Source organism: Amblyomma americanum, chromosome 1 (assembly GCF_052857255.1).
Source record: "Amblyomma americanum isolate KBUSLIRL-KWMA chromosome 1, ASM5285725v1, whole genome shotgun sequence".
In the NCBI taxonomy this organism is placed as follows: Eukaryota; Metazoa; Arthropoda; class Arachnida; order Ixodida; family Ixodidae; genus Amblyomma; species Amblyomma americanum.
Window position 1 is genome coordinate 64,532,224 of NC_135497.1, and position 16,241 is coordinate 64,548,464.

Here is a 16,241-nt window from a genome sequence, read left to right on the forward strand (position 1 = left end):
ATTCAACAGCTGCACCCATCAAAATCAGACAGTTTAGATTATACATTTTTCTGGATAATAAGCGTTTCTTTCCAAATTTTTTTACACCTTACACATCAACGAAGTTTTATCGTATGTGCAAAAAAGCCCTCAAGTAGAAATGCATACAGTCACCACCACTACTACAGACTGATTAGCACTTCACTATTTCTTGCAAAACATTTTATGCCCAACTCCAGGTGTTAAGCATACACAGCATTAACCACATGACCTCAACTCTTGTGCCCTTCATATGTCATCTCACTCAACTAGTTGCCTCTTAAAATTATGTGCTCTGGCCCCTGTGTACTGAAGACACATCTGCTATGCAAATTGACATTACCTAGCGACCAGCTTGCCCAATTTGTACCCATCATAGTTTTACAAGACTCATGGCAGTAATGATGCCACACTTTTCATTACTGTCTCATTACAACTAGGCCCTTGGACATGTTAGTGCCTTCTTCTGAAGCCTGCTGAAGGTTTGCTAGAGTAAAAAATAGAACTTTTTGCTAGTCTAGATGGTGCAGTGAAACCTCATTATAACGAACTGGTAAAAAATCGTTAAATAGTCTGATACGGCCGAAATTCACAACACAAAATTTTAACAAAAAACTTGCGCTGTAGAAGCTAAATTTAGTCAACAAAAGAACGGTAACTGGGAGAGACCACTTCTGCAGCTTTAGCACCGTTTCAGAGTTGCTCACGGCGATTGCGGAGGTCACAAAAAAACAAGTGGCAAACGCTAGTTAGGTTCACTTCACCACACAGCACGGCAGCACGCGGCGCTGGAAGGTCAAATGCCAGCTAAGGTGGCTGCTTCCTAGCATTACAGCGGTGTCACGTAAAAAATCGGACGCCAGGACGAAAGCTATCGCGTTGTCACCCCCTGCATCCGTGACAGTCGACGTGAGCAGAGAATGCCTGCTGGAAAGCTACAACTGACTGTGTGTTTCGCTGGCTCCGGGGCACTATCGACAGGTGCAGACCGCCTGGTTATCAGCTGTTCGCGTGGTATATCTTCTGCGGCGCTGTTGGTAAACGCGAGATAAAGCATGAACCGTGGTGCAAAATGCTTGCCACTCCACCACCAGTCACCCATGTAGCAAGGCAAAGCCTGCCACCTGCCATCCAAGTGGGCACAGTTTGGTGCTTGAGAGTTCGATATATCCATTATATGGCAGTGTTTAATATATATGAAGTAAGAAATGCATGTATTTGTTACAAATATTTAGGAACAGTTCGATAGAGCCAATAATTTGTAATATCCAACACCAACAGGAACAAATGCAAAAGAGCAAGCGCTTGCCCGGGCCACTCTCTTGCGTTTGTCATGTTGGTGCTTCTTTCTGTAAAGTAAAAATGCTCCACAATACTGCAGCCCAGTGTAGAAATACAGTGCTGACCATGCCTACAGTACTGCCTCAGAATAGGAAACATTACCACCGTGTGCACAGTGCCACAGAAGCTGGGATGCTGGTTGTATGCAATTTATTTTCACTTAAATCTTCTTTGGGAGATGATCATGTAAACAACATTCACGTCTTTTTACAGTACAGCTTTTGCTCGCACTTCTTCCCACCCCTAAGGAGCTTAGAACACCTGGGGTTTGTTTTTCTAACGACCACATAGTTTACCACTGGGCAAGTGCTGCACATGCTCGAAGCCACCTAATGCCACATTCGGCTCTTTCCTTTTCAACTGCATGCATCACTGCTTTGCAAGAAGCTTGGAGCAAAGCAACTGAACATGATATAATAAAAGCACATTCTTCTTCCAGAAGCCCGATGCCAAATCTGCCCCATGAAGACTGTCACCAAATAGGTGCCTGAGACATGTAATCAGACACAGTTAATGACCCCCATCCTGCTTCTGTAGAAGCAATATAAGTAAAATCTTACCAATAACAACGATGGCTACTGGAAAACAGTGCTGCACACATCATGAGCCACACATTTACAGTAGACTCGCGATAATTCAAACTCTGGTAATTCGTACTTCCGGTTAATTCAAACAAAAATCAAATTTTTGGTTGGTTCGCCATGTTTTCAATGTATTTTAAGGCCGCTTAATTCAAACACCGCAATTCGGTTAATTCGTACTTTTTGCTTGTCCATACCGGAAAATTATCGGCTATCGTTGCCACCACTGGTGAAAAATCTGACTTCTTATATCACCACAACAGCGGAAAATGTTAAAATAAGCGCACTATGGCCTAAAAAAATAAAAGAAAGCGAACAAGAGCCCAACAAACAAACGTTCGAAACAAAAGCCTCCCGAAGGGCACATTGTTGCTCAACTTTCCGTGGCTTGCTAGCATGCTTGCTAGCCAATTCAAAGCAGGAAGTTCGAAATTAAAACACATAACCCTCAAAACTTGTGGAAATGACGACTGTCCACCTGCGTTTGTCAAAACGCTCAAAACTGACGTAAAACCTGACGTAAAAACAAAGAGCACGAGAAAAGGAAAAAAAAAAGGTGCGAAAGTGACGCGAGTAGCATCGACCGATTCCGAATCACGTGACCGCTCGCGCTTTTCTTTCCCTGGTCGGTCGCCCGCGTTGGTAGCATCATGTCTCCGCGGGGGAAGTACCGAACCCTTTCTGTGAAAGAAAAATTGGCAGCCATAGAAGAAGTTGAGGCTGGAGCGAAGAAGACTTCTGTGGCATTGAAGTATGGAATCACAAAAAGTACACTGACAACGATTGTGAAAGCGAAAGACAAGCTGCGAAAAAACGCAGGCCATTTCGCTCCCGACAGAAAAAGGCTTAGGGAGGCGGCGCATCCGGAGCTTGAGAAGGCAGTTTTTCTTTGGCTGAAGCGCGCTCGGAGCTGCAGTCTACCAGTAAGTGGACCAATCCTGCGAGAGAAGGCCGAACAACGGTCTCTGCGCTTTGGAATTGAAGACTTCAAGTGTAGTGATGGATGGGTGTCGCGATTCAAGGAGTGACATGGCCTCACTTTCAAAACAGTAAGTGGAGAAGCGGCAGCGGTCGATGAGGCGGTTACTACCGACTGGCAGCAGACGCGTCTTCAGAGCCTACTGCTTGAATACTCCCCGGCTGACATTTATAATGCTGACGAAATGGGACTGTTCTTCAAGTGCCTTCCTCAGCAAACATTGTGTCGCAAGGGGGAACGTTGCACCGGCGGAAAGCTGAGCAAGGACCGGCTCACAGTCATGGTTTGTGCCAATATGGATGGTAGTCACAAGCCCGAACTTTTCGTTGTTGGCAAATCGAAGCGTCCGAGATGCTTTAAAGGCGTCCGAACTCTTCCCGTTTCTTATGCAGCAAATACACGTGCATGGATGACGCAATCTTTGTTTGAGGATTGGCTGCGGAAACTTGACGTGCGGTTTAAGCGCGATAAAAGAAAAGTGCTGATGATAGTGGATAATTGTCCCGCTCACGGTGACGTGGAGGGGCTGGAGGCAATTCGTCTTGAATTCCTCCCTCCAAACACAACAGCTGTCCGCCAGCCTCTGGATCAGGGGGTAATCAAATGTCTGAAGATAAACTACAGAAAGCTACTCCTTAAGAGGATGCTTATATGCATGGATAATTCCATGTCGTACAGCGTAACACTGCTGTCGTCTGTGGGAATGCTAGCTGACACATGGAGTGCAGTAACATCGGCAACGATACGGAACTGCTTCCAGCATGCCTTCCGCATGCCAGGCCACACCAGCGATACCTTGCCTGACTGCGCTCGAAATGAAGGTGAAGACTGCCTCCAAATGGAGAGCGATGAAGCAAGGCTAGTGCTTTCTGCACTCCAAGCACACAACATAGCTGCTGACCTCAGTGAATTTGCGGCTGCCGATGATAACCTCTGCGTGTGCAGGGAAGACACCCTGGACGACTTGGTGGCTGAGGTGCTGCCAGCACAGTACAGCAGCGAAAGTGAAGAGGAATCAGAAGGGCAATCCTCTGTGACAGCAGCACAGGCCTTCCACTACCTTGCCGAGGTCCACAAATTTCTGACTGTAGAAGAAAATTCTCAAGAACAACTGGCTGCTCTTAATGGAATAGAGAACTTTGTTCTTAATGCACATGTAAAGAAAAAACAATCAACAATTCATGATTTCTTCAAACGGTATAGTCAGCCATAGATTTCCATTAAACTTGTTCTGGATCCTTCACCTCTGCTCTGTTTTTACTGTGTAATTAAAGAGTGAAATGTTTAAAATATGATTTAAGTGGATAATTAATTGTAATGTGCGCTGTAATCTTGCTCAGAGTCATATATGCGAGAACTTCCGATAATTCAAACTTCCTGATAATTCAAACAAAATCCTGGGGTCCCTTCGAGTTTGAATTAACGAGAGTCTACTGTATAAGCTGCCATTAATAGGCGCAGTCTTTGTGCATTCTATACGACAAATGCCCAATAATTAAACCGCTTCCTTAGAAACTAATTACCGTAATTACACGATTGCAAGTCGACCTATTTTTTAAAACATGAAAATCCAAAGTGGGGGCACTATAAGTAAAGGCGAGACAAACAAGATATCAGGCACCCTACAGCGTGGTTCCATTTTTGCTGCGTGGCTCCGTCGCATCGCTCTTGGTGCTGGCCTTGAGCAGTTGCTATGTCAACGCGCAGGACTGGCATCCCCTCCCCGCGCGCGCGGGCGGCGGCCGATGGCGGCTATCGATAAACAGCAAACTGGCACCCCACACGTGGCTGTTGACTGCGGTTGCTGATAAGTGGCAGCGGCCCGATAATGCAATCGCGTTCTACGGGAAGCTCAAGCGTCCAACAAGTTTTCTTTTTACTTTCAAATGCGCACTCGGTGCTCAAGGGAGTGTTGATAGTTGATGGAAGGGCCGCTGTACCAATCGCGGCGGCCCCCCCACTCGGAACGGCAGCGGTGCCGGGGAGTGTCGGTAGCCGACTGAAGAGCCGACGCCATTCACGCGTAGTTTCTCTTTGGCTCTTGACGCATTTGACAACTGCCGGCCGCGTTTCACAAGTTTTTAATGTAGTGCTTCGTCAGCCATCATTTGTGCTCCAGGTCCAGCAAGCGACCGGCGCTCGTTCGCGGCTACATTCAAGATGGCTGCCACTTTTTACGCCGAAGAAACGAACAGCCGCACACCGGGCCGCAAGTTCGACGTTCGCAAAGGGCGATACAGTGTGGCAGCAGCAGCGAAAAAAATTTTCAGCTGTTGCATGCAATGTCGTGATGTGGCTGTTTGCGAAGTGCGGGATTTCGCTGGACGACGATGTTAGAATGACGTGCTGTGGGACCGCAGCAGCGATCACGACGGCAGCGCTTGTGAGGACGATGGCACAAATGTGGACGAGTAGTCCAGTGACTAATACATTCTCATTTTGAAATGTTCCCACGGGCACGCCCGCGCGTGGCAGCCGATAGCGGCTGGCGATAAACGGCGGCCGCTGGTTAATGCTATCGCGTTCAACTATTTAAGGCCAAGCTTAAACAACCTCGGAAGTTTTTTTTTATTTTTCGGAAATGTGATTTGGGGGCGTCGACTTACAGTCGTGTAAATACGGTACCTTGCCAACAACAATAACTATACTTTAGTTCTCGCTGCTCTGCATTTTCAAGTAAACACTCAGACAAGGCTTCATCAAGCAATTAAAATGGCTTTTATGCCTACCTTCTTTGCCCCTACCTACTGCGATGTAAATAATTTATTTTGACATTTCTGTGTGAAAAAGTGAACTTTTACAACACGAAGGTGACAACGGCATGCTGGGCACATTTATGAAATAAATTGTGGCCACTTATGAAACTCTGATACACACAGTGCCTCTTGTAAAAAACAATACTATTCACTGCAATAACCCGAGATGCATCTGTAATGTGAATCATTGAAATAAGAAAATATTAGTGTCGCTATTAACTAAAAGTAACTTCCGTTTCATTACCACTTGAGAGAAGCATCTTCAGCTTTGCTGAAGCACCAAAGCATACCTTTCTTGGGGTGTTAGTCCATGCAAGGTGCGTGCAGTAAGAGTCTGTGGATATTGCCAAAATTTCAGTGTTCAGGTTCCGAAACTCAGCTGCACGCTCGCTGTATTCAACGAGCTCACTGGGGCAAGCAAGAGAACTGCAAAGGAAAAGAAATAGCAGAAGTTTGAAGATCAAGTAAGCACTGGTTGCAAAGTTAAGAACATAGACATTTCACATTAAAATGAAGCTGAAGTACTTTTCCAAAAAATTTAGTTGAATCTCATTTTGATGTGATTCTTGCTCTTATCATAAATATCATGCAAACATAACACAAATATCATGCAAAAACTAGGCAAGAATGCACCCAAACAACTTTATAAAAAAAAAAGTGCAACTGCTGCCTCGCCCCACACAGTCTCTGGCTGCCGTCTATGAATGGCAGCGACTCCCATGACGTTGTATTGGTGTCTGTGGAAGCGTTTCCACCACCAGATGATGTGCTCTCTGCTGTGTTAAAATTGTGGTCATCCCTACAACAAACTCTCACTGTGGCCTGTTTTTGTCGTCTGGAGGTGCATGGAATTCCCCTACATGCTGCTCTTGAGCCTGTAGGCTCCTAGATGCCAGAGTAATACACTGGTGAGGGGCCAGCTGAAAACAAAAGTGAAAACATTTTCGAACCTTGGAAGTTGATTAGCGCATATACATGTCTTTTGTAGCCTCTGTGTGGGGGCTCAAAGGCTAGAAATAAGCCTGCATGGAAAAGCATCCATGCACAGATCTTGCCATGGGAATGAGAATGTCTAAAGATAAGAACACGTTTCAGCTACCAGATAGTCACAGAAAGAAACTGACAATGGTCAATTCCTGGGCATCTTCTGAATTAATTTTCTTTTTTCGGGCTTTAAGCCATATGTCAGAAAAGTAACATTAACAACTATGTTAGAAATGAGGTACCATCTAGCTGTTGTGTCAGGCCGTTTAGCATGAGTCCATGAGTTTCATCCTTGCCGCAGCAGCTGCATTTTGATGAGGAAGAAATACAAAAACACTCGTGTACTGAGAGTTCATGTACTTCTCTTGATGAAAGCTGCTCCCAGTAGCAGTGAAAAACCCCTTTTCGGAGCAAAGCCTGATGGCCTAGCACCAGGAATGAGTCGAGCTGACTTGAGTGAGGCATTATAGATATCTCCAAAACGCACTCCTGGGTATCACCATATTGCTCTCTGGACTGCCATGCACACCTGGTGCAAGCATGGTGGAAGTGGCAGCATGGCCACTCGGCACCTTGCAGTGTTTCGCAATCTGGCCTGTCTTTCTGCAAAACAAGTCATATATTTTTAAGTCCCAAGTTTTTCAGTGATGACACTGCAGTTATTTTATTCCCCAGTGCGTTGCTCTGTGCGCTCTGCTTCCGAGAGTGCACGCAGCCCTCGCAGACCCCACTCGAACGCCCTCAAATCTCGATAGAGATCCGTGGTGCTCCATTGACTGGACAGACTATTGACTCCATGGCCATCGGAACCGCCTGTGTAGCAGTCGACAGACTATCGGTTCGAGAGCCTTCAAAATGACCGTGTGACATGGTTAAACAGGCACCTTCCAAGCGAGAGTTTTGTGCCTGACTGTCTCTGCAATGACAATCTTCATTACGGCATGCATGTATTGCGATAAGGTGCTTTGTCATCCCCAGAAAGGGGGGTGGGGTGATATGATTTCATTTGAATTCCATTTCATTCCAATTCTTTTTGCACTTCGTTACTGCCCAATGCCCTCGTTGTGACTGGAATGAGTCATAAGAATGTCGGATAATAAGCACTGAATAAAACTCAATGAAAAGAATTGTGTCATTGCAGCCTTACTTACATTCATTACAAGCCTTCTGTCTGCTGCTTATAAAGAAAAAGCATGGAAAAAGCAACCCCACTGTTCTCGCTTTTCGTCTATGCCCGCGATTAAAAATCTCTATTCATATTGAGCGAAATCTATATTCAAAAACTGCTGAGCTTTTGACCTGTTCCCATCAGTCAACTGCTTGATAATACTTCTTGAAGCAATTTTAAATTGCAATACAAGTTGTCTTATACGTTCAAAAGAGTAAGGTACACATACATAGCAAATCTGAGGCAATTATAGTCACTGGTGCAACTGTGTGCCTCTTTCTTCTACAAAACTAGTGGTCGAAACGGCTTGAAAGTGATGTCATTCAATTCATACAGACATCCTGAGTGCAATTTTACCATTTGTATCCATGTGAGACATACATACAGCTTGTGCCTTGTAAAGGGTTAACACTGTAACAAATGCGGTCTGGTTGGCAGACCAAGCCAATGTCATTTCCATTCATAGTCTCCTATTTGAGAGCTCAAAAGAGTACATACCATAAAAACGCTCTCCCACCCGTGTTGCATAGGAGTGTAAATGGGGCACTTCATTTGTGAAATTCCACACAACTAAGTAATTCTTTTCATGGAGAAACAAACACAGGTAGTGTTTCCAAAGGGTAATCTATCAACCTAGCCTAAGTTTTATTACAATTACTAATTCCTTTAGCGTTCCTTTCAATCTATCAACCTCGCAAACTTTGCGTTTCAATAAGTTTTTTCTTTTAGCCTCTCATTCCTCAGAGGATTTGTACCACACAAGCATGCAAAGTCTGCTTTCACTGGCACTGTTTCACTCACTGCACCAAGGCTCAGTTATGACCAATTTGAAAGAGTGCAATGAGCAAGAAACCCACGACGATGATGATGAATTTTATGATGCAAGGGCAGCTTTGACCAAAGAACGCCACGGCAAAGGGTGTTTCGTCTACTCAACGTGGAGTCAAAGACCCGTATCCCAAGCATTTCCCCCTAAAGAAACCAAGAACCAGACCAGGGAAAAGCTTCTACCCTCTGTATAACTGGCTGGTACCCAGCGGCACTGGGGATCGAACCCCGCCCCCTGCGTGCGAGGCGGATGCTCAAACCACTAGGCCACCGCTGCAGCACGAGCTAGAAATTGACGACAAAAAGCCAGTGTGATTCAGTTGTTTGACAAGACTGCAATGTAATGTACTCACAAGTCCTGAGGGTAGAACAACAGCAGCAGGAATTTCCCCTCGTAGTCACTGAGTTGGATCTCTCGGATTTGGCTGTCGACCACAGCAATACCCTTGAAGTCTGGTGCATGACACTGCACTCGAGGCAAGAAGCCCATTGGTGGCACTTGACACCGGACAGCAGGTGCTGATACCACTGCTGAAATCCAAATGCACGAGTGGTCGATTGCAGAGGTACCGCACACGAAATACACAAAATCCAATAAGGTTTGAAATATTTTTCAGCCACATTTCTAGACAGATGGTAGACTTGAACTCCATCACATCACTGCACTTTGTATATAACAGTGAACACGATCGTGGACCAGACAAAGCTAAAAATATTCAGGAAAGAGCATTTCAATCACACAAAATAATTATGCACAACATTGCTGGCAAATCAAAATAGACAGGACTCACTGGGCACTGGCACTGGAGAGGCCCTTCTCCTCTGTGTCACGACTGAAGCCACGGGGACCGGGCGTGACAGCTCGTCATCCTGCATCTGGAACGAATTGTTTGACTGGACCAGTGCGTTAGCCTCCTTACACCACACGATGCCCACCGCGAAGCGAAGCACCAAGGCACCCACCTGATCGTTTGACTGCATGTCGGTCACCACATCATGCGGCGACTGGGCCCCAGCTTGGTTGGCAAAACCCAGCAGGGCCTTCACATCCTCGACCGCTTTCACAGTGTCTCGATGATGTTTGGTGCGTGCGTGCTTCTCCAGCTCGCTCTTGCCGGCTCTCAGATCGGCGTTGCACAGCCTGCACTTGGCGCGGTACGGGTCGTCCGGCACGCTAACCAGCCAGTTTTTGAAGCGCTCGTCCTGCAGCCACGAGTCGCGAAACTTCTGCTTGTACCATTTGATGCCTCCGGATGTGTTGGAGCTCTCCCCTGCTTTGCGCTTGGAGGACCTTGTTTCGGCGGTGACCTCGGCAACTTGGTTGCTATGCAGCGGCACAAGAGCCGTCACTTGCTCCTCCATTTGCTCTGGAAAACATCGTCCGCTTCCGATCAGTTCAATGAGCGCAGGAGAAACGAAACGGAAAACGTCTGAATCGATTTCATTCACGGAGGAATGCACACAGTATTTCAACGAGCATACCATAGATTCGCAGGGGCTGCTGTATCGCATAGTTTTTGGAACTACGACACTGTTCGAACGCTTCGTGCCCGTATAAAACACCTGGAACACCGGATGGCACGTCCCACCGCTCCACAGTCGCCATATTTAGTGCAACGGTACGAACCAGCAAAGCTGCCAGCTGACCGAGAATCTGCAGATAGAAAAGCAACTTGCCGCAGCGTACAATGGCACAAGCACGTGTACCGGGACGCGCTGTGTGCCATCATAAAAAATACGTGCAGCTGAATTCGCTAGCAATTCCCTACGATGTGCCCGCAAAGCGACTTTTTCCCTAGCACACTGGAGATAGGAGCGCCGTGTTCTGCCGCTAGATCGCTTGCGAAAGAGTAAACAGCGCTTGACTTACATGACTGGCGATGATTTGGACGACTTCTCGTTTCATTACAAGGCATTTCTGCCACATTTGTGTACGCAATAATCATCATACACAACTGTAATAGGGAAGTGTTTCTACAACTCCCTAGGGCGTACCAAGCACGATCGACGGCCATATAAGCAAAAGAAAATGGCGACCACAAAAAGCAAAAAAAAAAAAAATAACAAACACCATTGTGGCTAGACCGAATTCCAGCTCCAGCGGATAAACTACTGCGCCCCTGTTGTAGCGCCGAGTTTAGCGAGAAGCCTTCACGTCTTTCAGAACTAAATTTTCCTACTACGTACTTCAAGCTTCGTTTAAAATTCAGTCTTACTCATAGAAATATACATAAAAAAAATACGAAACACCCAACGACAGCAGACGTCCTAAAAATCGTCGCAGACCATTCACACCAACTTATCCAAAACATCGATTCAGATCAAGTAGGCTGCAGCTCTTACGTGCGCGGTATGCCCACGCCTGCTGTGAAGTAACCCCTGATTAACATTCAAACGTCCATAAACAAGAGTAAAATGTGCATTCATATTTAAGCATGAACAGAGTACAAAACGCTGCAACGGGTTGATCGTTATTCGTACACGAGCATTTGTTGAAAATAAAAGCATGAAACTTTTTCTGCTCTTGCAGCACTGCAGCCAGATCGGAACTTCTTGGTTTTCTCAGCCTCGACTGCTCAGTAGTGCAGGCTACTCAATGCAGTCGCACTTCTGCAACGCGAGCAACCTCTCTCTGGGGCAACTGATGCATGCTTTACTGGCGACGGTTGATCCATGCCTGCGGTTCTAGTCCAAGATTATATTGTCGTTACGGACAGGAGCTATTAAACGAATTAAAAGCGTCCATGCATGACTTTCGGCACAGAGCCAATCGTCGCGCAGCTGTACAGGCGGCAATACTGAGAGCAATCATGTGCGCACCCGTGGTTTCAGGATGACAGAGCAAAACAACGCTTCCGGGTTCACACGCATAGCAAATAATCAGCGCAAGCGATGAAATGAGCAAACCATGTGACTTGTTCCTTAACGATTGTCTTTACGCAGGGCTACGTACGTTCGGACTGACAGATCTGCTAATCAGCATTCACTTCTGGTAACTCGCATGAATTAGTATTAAGCGCGAAAAAAAAAATCAGCAGCAGACACGCGAGTGAGTTTTAGCGCCGCTGCGCGTTACCATAATTCGCGAAAGTTATGGTAACTACGGCGTACAAAAGTAATCACCAACGGCGTGAAACAATTACACTGCAGTGTGATTGTTTCACGGCGTTGGTTATTGTTGCATGCAACGTTAATGTTCCTCAAACCACCGCAGGAAACAAGTGCTGCATCACCAAAGAGGCTCGTCATTATTGAAAGGTCGCTGAAGAATTACTATTGCCGCTTTCCATCCTTGTGCAAGAGCGTTGCAAAGTACAATGTTCCCATGTTGTGCAGAAACGCAAAATCGTCGGTAACAGGGCGTGCCTTTGGCCGTCCTGCCAAAATGCGTGCTGTACTCTCTCATAGCAAAGACTCTCTCAATGTACGGCGATAACATTGGAAGAACAAGAGTATGACGTTTTTTTTAGAACGCTGCGTGTGGGATGCAAAAAAGGAGGAAACAAAACCCGACAGGAGGACGCGCGAAAAATTCCACTCGATATGGACCACCTTTCACACCTACCTTAGCTATATCTGCGCTCAGGACTGCGATGCAAACCAGGCAACCGAAAACAACAGGGCTTTACACTAAAAATAAAACGAGAGAGTGAGAAAAAATTTGACATGTCCGAGTACAGTTCAAGGCAAAGCAAACAACAAATAGACCAAATAAGCTGCAGACAGTCATGCTGATAGCGGCAAGCCAGTAGTAACAGCCAGCTAGCGGCCTTGTAGTCGCTATCACGCTAGCTCTCAAACCGACAACGTCAACTCTGAACTTTCCTTTGTTCCGAGTGGACGTTTGAGACGGTACAGACAATTCGCGATGCGATTACGTACACTTAAAATGCAAGCAACAAGTAGCACAAGCGCACCATAAACTTTAGGGCACGACCACGCCGTCACCGACAGAGCACATTTGAAATGAAAGGGCCAAAAATTACGAGGTTTCTCGGACACACCCGATCCTGCGCCTACTGAACTAAGTTATGCTGGACTGGCGTCTACGACTGTTTAAGCACACCGCCTTATGAAATGTAAACGTTATCGTAAACTTTTAGCGACAAAATACGCAGACTTCGACCTAACACGAGCTCTACAACGTGAACAAAGCGGCGGACGAAGAAAGTTAGGCGAGTTAGGGAAACGGTTGTTCCCCAGACAGTCATCCAATATGGCGGTATAGGGGGCATTGCGCAGTTCAGCTTTTCTCGCCACCCTGGCACCGTGCATCACATGTCACAAACAAATAACACTTACAATGATCACAACAATTACAAAGGGGCCTTATTTCGTGAAATTTTTGTTCGCAAAGCTCCTAATTTTGCTCAGAGAGACGCCGTCTTCATGCGAAAGAGATCGCGCACGAAAATCCCTGTCCCTGATCGGTAGATTCCAGACCAGTCTCCTGAACAAGTCGCTTTAGGGACATTTTAGAATGGCACAAATATTCGGCGTTTCTCGTTTGCGGGGGTGACTGTGAGATGATTTGGGCGTCTGCAGCTCTCTAAAATGGTCATTTCTCCGCTGTATCTTCACCATCTCAGGCGTTTGGATAGCCCTATGAGGCCCCGTGTCGCCGAGGAAACCGCCATTTCTAATGTAGACCGGTTTAGGACGTGCGGGGACGCGATGGTTGGAAGTGTACTTTTGTCTCCGAGGGTCAACTGACGTTTCAATTGCTGGTGTTCCTTTTTGCATGCTAAGTCGCATTTGATGCTGCTATTCAAAGCCACTGCCGATCAGTACGACTTTGATGTGCTTCAAGTGCGACCTAGTACGCCGACGCGGTCGGAGTTGTCATTTATCCTGTTTTTTTTTTCTTCTTCCGAACGCGCATATTAGCGTGTCGTCTCGTCTTACAATGGTCACGGGCATCTTTTACACAGTCGTAGTTATTAAACTCCGTGCTGTTTGTAATATTGATGTCGGAGCTGGACATTATGCACTGTAGTTTCTCGTTTATAATTTCTCGAAAACGGTACAATCTGTCGCTCGGTGCGGTTCGTCCCACCCCTGAGAAATCGAAGATTACATACAAAATAGAGGAAAGTTTGTTTTGTAACACAGTATTGGCAATTTCAAACCCAGTATATTTCTCTGTTTGCGAAATAGAGAGCACAAACTTGTCCCGTTGTCAACAGCTCGTTTCCCGAACGTCGGTAAGCCTACTTGTTCAGTGAGGAGGGCAGTGAAGTTCAGGCGCAGTTCCTTGTGCGTTTCAAAATCAGTTGTGCGGTAAAGGTAAGACGCGCTCGCCTTACTTGTTACTCTCTAAAGCAATGGTCGGTTTATTTTTTTTTTCACATACACAGCAACACAAGCGACAGCGACTAATAAAAGCCCAGCAGCATGCAGGCTTTGCTTGTTTTCTGGCGTTTTTTTTTTCTTCCCCACTTCTCATCCGCTCGTTGCTCTGGCTCAAATAGCGATGCTGCGCTTGAGTGTTCACCCTCGGGAATTACTGATGACCAGTGATTACTTAAGACTATAAATGAGAGAATGACAAGGTGAAAAGTTCGTTAAGAGCCTATGACATTGCCTGAAAAGTTTGTGAAAAGCCTACATTGCCTGTTTTACGTCCAAGTCACCACTAGCGTGTATGCCACGAAACACTTAGAGGAAAATATTTCGGGTTCAGGCATGAAATTGTCAACTGCACTACAAGAAAAAAAAGTGTTTATTCTATAGGAAGTGATTAGAAGACCCAGAAAAGGGTTATCGGAGAGCTGTGCACTATATACTGCCTACTGCCATTGATTGCTTTTCCAACAAAATTCCTGCTCGTCAAGTGGTTTCTTTATTATTTTAGCTCGGACAGGTGCACTCTGATGCTCAGGTAAGAGTCTTCACGTCGGCAATAAGTGTAGATTATATGTAGGCACGCTTATTAGTGGCATGCTTCGCGCAAATACGCATAGTACGCGGCGGAATTAGGAAGTTGCGACAGCGGAATATTAAGAACTGTTAAAGAAAACGACGAAAGTGAATAGTCGTAAAACTGTTCGCGGTCGAAATGAGAATGGTTGTTACTCGACCTAAGTGCGTGACGCGTGAGACAGTTTCTGTGGGCCTTTGGTCAGAGCCCCACTGCTTTGTCCCGTAATGCTTGGTGTCGAGGGCCAACTCGCCACGTGCAGTTAGTCAAAATGCAACGGTTTTACGGTACGCACGTGGAAATTTTAACAAGACAACATCCGAATGCGATGTGCAAAAGTTCTTGCTTTCACAAGCATGTCTTCGGGGAATCTAGGTACCGCAAAGGAATGTTAGGGCATGCCAGGCATCTCTGTTCCGGCGTGGAGCCTAACGGGACCAAAATTAAAGCCTGAGATTTCGCCCCCTGAGGATAGCCTGTCAATACAACCATAATGCTGGGGATATTCTGGCGTTCAAGTAAAGCGTACAAGCGTAGGCAGGACTTGCCTTTTTGGCTCACAGTCAGAATCCCGTGTAGGTAGGAACAGGCTGAAGCGAAGTGCGCTGCACGCAGTCTGCTTTAGCCAACACGGCTGCACGTTTGGCGAAAGGAGATAGGGGAGGGCGCATAAAGAGGGCGTTAGTTATACAGGCCCAAGACGCGTCACTGGAGCCGATGCTCCAACAGTAGCGCAAATGTACGGACGAAAGCATTTTCAGTACGACTGTTGGACTGACTAGGCAAAATAGCTAGCTTGCAAAGTAACACATTCGCCTGGCGTGAGACATCGCAGAACGACATGAGGTAGGAATCGTGATTACTCCAGGATGCTTTTAGTTTATGAGAAACACGAAATGAGCACGCGTTTGAATTCCTAGCCTCGTAATCATATTTCAACTCTACCACTACGGCCGCTGGTAGGCTATAGAGTTATTTGGGCCATTGGTCTTCCCATTAAACCATGGATTTACGAAGTGCTTCGTGACATCGTCAGACTAGTGACTGCTTATGTACAATACGCTATTCCTGTTTTGCTTGGAGAAAGGGCGGAAAAGACCTGAGGATTGAAATACGTCATTGTCATTCCAGTTGCTCATGTAAAAACTGAACTGACACGACTGAGCGAAGAACGCATATGACATACGCAGTGCACATATGTGTGTTCCTCGTTCGAGTCGTCCTCGCGCAAGTGTACGCACTTACGAGAATGAACCAACTCTCCCAAACGAAAGTACTAACTGATCAAGTTAACCGCCATCGAGAAGTGAAAATTCGCCGAAGTGTACTGCATGTATACCTTACTGCAAACACCTGTTTCAGGTTACGCGTACTTTAAACTCGTGCCCGTTTTCGAGAATATCTGAGGTGGAAAAATACAAAAACTATTGAAAGAGATGTGCTGAACGGAAAAGCGCAATTGATTGGAAGAGAAATCAGACGGAAGTTTCGCAGCATCGTATTCGTCTAGCCATACAAATTCTCTAAAATTATTCCAAAGTCCCGTGCTGAATACAACTACGCAGTGTCTTGGGGGGTGGCATTACGACAGTAAAGTTGCATGGTAAGTAACACTATTTTCAGTAACATTATGAGTACAGGCTGTCTAGAGACCTGGCAAACCTGG

At 46.1% G+C, this 16,241-nt stretch overlaps 1 protein-coding gene and 1 long non-coding RNA gene across 17 annotated transcripts in view; one reads left to right on the forward strand and one right to left on the reverse strand.

Moving 5' to 3' along the window:
• The window catches only part of LOC144112922 (uncharacterized), a 43,655-nt gene that overhangs the window by 13,760 nt on the left and 13,654 nt on the right, over nucleotides 1-16,241 (reverse strand). The window contains exons 1-6 of one of the 15 annotated variants that reach the window (XM_077645756.1): nucleotides 15,124-15,256; nucleotides 12,221-12,285; nucleotides 9,619-10,022; nucleotides 9,447-9,549; nucleotides 9,009-9,186; nucleotides 5,966-6,101 (exon numbers count right to left, since the gene is read on the reverse strand). In XM_077645756.1, coding sequence (XP_077501882.1) covers nucleotides 5,966-6,101; nucleotides 9,009-9,186; nucleotides 9,447-9,549; nucleotides 9,619-10,017 — 816 coding nt within the window. In that variant the 5' untranslated portion in view covers nucleotides 10,018-10,022; nucleotides 12,221-12,285; nucleotides 15,124-15,256. Of the gene's footprint in view, nucleotides 1-5,965; nucleotides 6,102-9,008; nucleotides 9,187-9,446; nucleotides 9,550-9,618; nucleotides 10,023-10,137; nucleotides 10,404-10,525; nucleotides 12,286-12,572; nucleotides 12,831-15,123; nucleotides 15,257-16,241 lie in introns of those variants that run through there. The other 14 variants (XM_077645754.1, XM_077645757.1, XM_077645753.1 and 11 more) reach the window with 14 other exon arrangements.
• LOC144112924 (uncharacterized) overlaps nucleotides 15,265-16,241 on the forward strand; it is a 44,949-nt gene continuing 43,972 nt past the window's right edge. The window contains exon 1 of one of the 2 annotated variants that reach the window (XR_013310556.1): nucleotides 15,265-15,421. This is a non-coding gene — a long non-coding RNA (uncharacterized LOC144112924). The remainder of the gene's footprint in view (nucleotides 15,422-16,241) is intronic. The other variant, XR_013310555.1, reaches the window with a different exon arrangement.